Source organism: Blennius ocellaris (genome assembly GCF_963422515.1).
Source record: "Blennius ocellaris genome assembly, chromosome: 16".
In the NCBI taxonomy this organism is placed as follows: domain Eukaryota; kingdom Metazoa; phylum Chordata; class Actinopteri; order Blenniiformes; family Blenniidae; genus Blennius; species Blennius ocellaris.
In genome coordinates this window covers 22,097,808-22,100,642 of record NC_137665.1, presented here as the reverse complement: position 1 = coordinate 22,100,642, position 2,835 = coordinate 22,097,808, and the positions used below count along the sequence as shown (strand labels likewise).

The window sequence follows — 2,835 nt, the reverse complement described above, 5'->3', positions numbered from 1 at the left end:
AGATGAATGAGAAAATGACTCAATAATGAAAAGGTAGACAGACAGGCCACCAGTCCAGGTCTGTCCTGCTCTCGCCCACTGGAGATGGTTGGAAAAGTAAACGAACGAGGAAATACATTGATCAGTCTATAAATTATGCTAAAAGAAATAAAAACACAGAAATAGCCTTTTTTGTTACAGAAAACAAAACAGACTGCGAATAAAACTACAAACACTTTCTATAATTTGCGAATACATCAGTGTGGAGGATTTAAAATAGAAACGAATGAAGGAATGCAAAAATGTATAAATAAACTCAATAAAATGAGGCTTCTCCCATAATGCTTGTATCTTTTCCGATGCCTCCCAATTCTCCATTCCTAAAGCTTTTCTTCAACCACCAAAGCAGACTGGTGGAACGTCTGCAGCTGATTCCCAGTATGACTACTGGGCAGCAACAACTCACTGTACGTTGTATTGGCTGAACTTTGACCTGGATCCGTGTCCATGATCTGTTCTTTGATCATCAGTTTGCATGTTCTCTCAACCAAGTGAAGACTTTTCTTTTTTTTTTTTTTCAGATTAGGCTTTTTATGGCACATTTTGGAGACGGGGAACCTGCAGCGCTGATTGTGAGGTGGTGAATTGACACCAGATTCATCTCACACATCTAATATCTTCAAATACCAGACTTGCAGATCCACGTCGTCATAAACAGCCAAGCTGCAGTGGTCCAGATGTTTCTTTAGTGGAACATTACTGCTGAATCAGCAGCACCATGTTCATATGTCAAACTTTCATGTTCAGATGATCCAGAGCGCTGGGAAGAACTGATGGATTATCAATTGTGACAAAGTGAGTCAGTCAGTCGGTCTCATTTCAGAGTGAGAACATAAATAGTGCAGTAAAGCTGCAGTGTTGTGCACAAACTGATTCCTGTCCAGGGGAACGCACACTGACTGGCTGTCCACTGCCTGTTCTTTTACAGATGCTTTTATTAGGATTTAACGTACAAATACACTAAAGTGTATGAACACGGTAACAACTAACGTACGTCTCTGGGAAAGTCTCTTGCAAAAAACAAAGTGTAATTGAGATGATTCACCAATAGTAAAGTAATTGTATTAGTGACGCACTGTGTGACACATCACTGTCTACTAGCTATACTTACTATACTATACTATAATTACCATACTATGTTCTTACTGTATCTACGTCATACAATTCTTACTTGAACCACTTTGTATTGTCCAGATTCAATCCAGTGATTTGCTGAGTGGACCACTACTTTGATGACCACTAACTAGTTTGACCAGTTTCCAAACTATTAACACTATTTTCCCCGATGACAGTTTTTGTAGTTTTAAGACAGGCCTTTGTAGGCTGTAGTTTTCAATCTAACCATCCTTCTATGTAGTAAAGAATCCCAGTGATCATTGAAAAATGGCTCTTCTATAATTACACAAAAACTCTCATTTACACATAAAGTGTTGCCAAGGCGTGGCTTTTCACACTGAATGGGCCCGTCTGTGTCCATATCTGCAAAACTCCTTAAATGATCTTAATGAACTGTGACCATTATGTAAGAAAGTTCAATATATATATAGATAGATGTATATCTATGGGGGTATTTCTTTACATCACAGTGAGATCATCTGTCAGACCAAAATGCTTCCCCTTTGAGGATTGACTCATTCCACTCATTTCTTTTTCTGTCTTTTTATTTTGCATCAGCTAAACCAGACGGAGAGAAAGACGAGGCAGGATGTCCAGGTGGAAGTGTCCTCTGCCGTTGGGATGCTGGCCTGGCGGGCTCCTTGCTCAGCAGTCCCCTCGCTCCTCCTCGGCCTTCAGCAGGATCACAAAGAAGGTCCCGAGGGACTCCAGGACCACGTCTCTCCCCTGCTGCTCATCTGGATCTTCTCTGGTGTGCCACTTGTTGAAAGCCTCGACGGAGATCAGGCCCTGGTCAGCCAGCCATTCACAGAAGAACCGGAGAACATCTGGAGAGGACAGCAATGTCAGTTTGGACTCTTCTTGATGTTTATGTCTTTCTAACTTGAGTCTCTATGTTGGTGAAGAACAGAAGGTGTAAGAAAGCTCCAGTTCACTTACGTGGAGGATGACGGAGGGCAACGTCCAGCGCCTGCAGAGCATAAAGCGCCTGCAGCTGCTGCTCAGTGTCTGAGTCCAGGTATTCCAGCAGGACCGGCCGTCTCCTCTGCAGGACGCTCTGGTCCAGAAGGAAGTTGGTGCCAAAAGCTGTGCAGCAAAGCAGGAGGAAGAGTGAGTGCATGCTGAGCCTCCAAGTGGACATCTTTCAATCAGCGCTACTGTTTGAGCAGAACACAAGAGAAGCGTCTCCTCCAGGTGGGGGCCAGCTTACCTCGATATAAATATGCTGACCGGCACACGCTGGTCATCAGAGCCCTCAGGAAGGGCGGCGACCTCCTCTGACCTTCATCCAGGTTGGCCTGATAAACACCCAGAGAAAGGAGAGGTCAGTACAGACGTCCACCATGAACATCATTTGGACTCAGGGGCAAAATGTAAAGCTCTTTCAAACAAAGAGGCTTGAAGCATTCTATATGTATAGACGTCAATAAACTAGAATCATCATCATCATCATCTGCTGAGTGAATTACTGGCCTGATCAGCAACAGATCCTAACAAATAATCAATCAAACATCATCTACAGTGTTTCTGATGAGATATTTGAAAGGTGAACTTCGTACCTCCACCCAGTCAAAGACCTGCTGGTCACTGGCCGTGTCGTCCAGGAGGAGTCTGTCCAGCTGGCAGCTCAGCTCCTCAGGAAACATCTGGTCAGACGGCCTGGCGTCCATGAGCTCTTCT

At 43.9% G+C, this 2,835-nt stretch overlaps 1 protein-coding gene across 1 annotated transcript; it reads right to left on the bottom strand.

Annotated features, from left to right (window-relative positions):
• Positions 1–1,800: 1,800 nt before the first annotated feature.
• LOC308141074 (eukaryotic translation initiation factor 4 gamma 3-like) lies at positions 1,801–2,835 on the bottom strand (the record flags this gene model as incomplete). The annotated part of the gene is made up of 4 exons (XM_080511077.1): positions 2,715–2,835; positions 2,366–2,453; positions 2,095–2,241; positions 1,801–1,982 (listed from the first exon to the last, which is right to left on the bottom strand). The coding sequence occupies exons 1-4, from the start codon at positions 2,823–2,825 to the stop codon at positions 1,801–1,803; spliced, it is 528 nt and encodes a 175-aa protein (XP_080367203.1). The 5' UTR covers positions 2,826–2,835.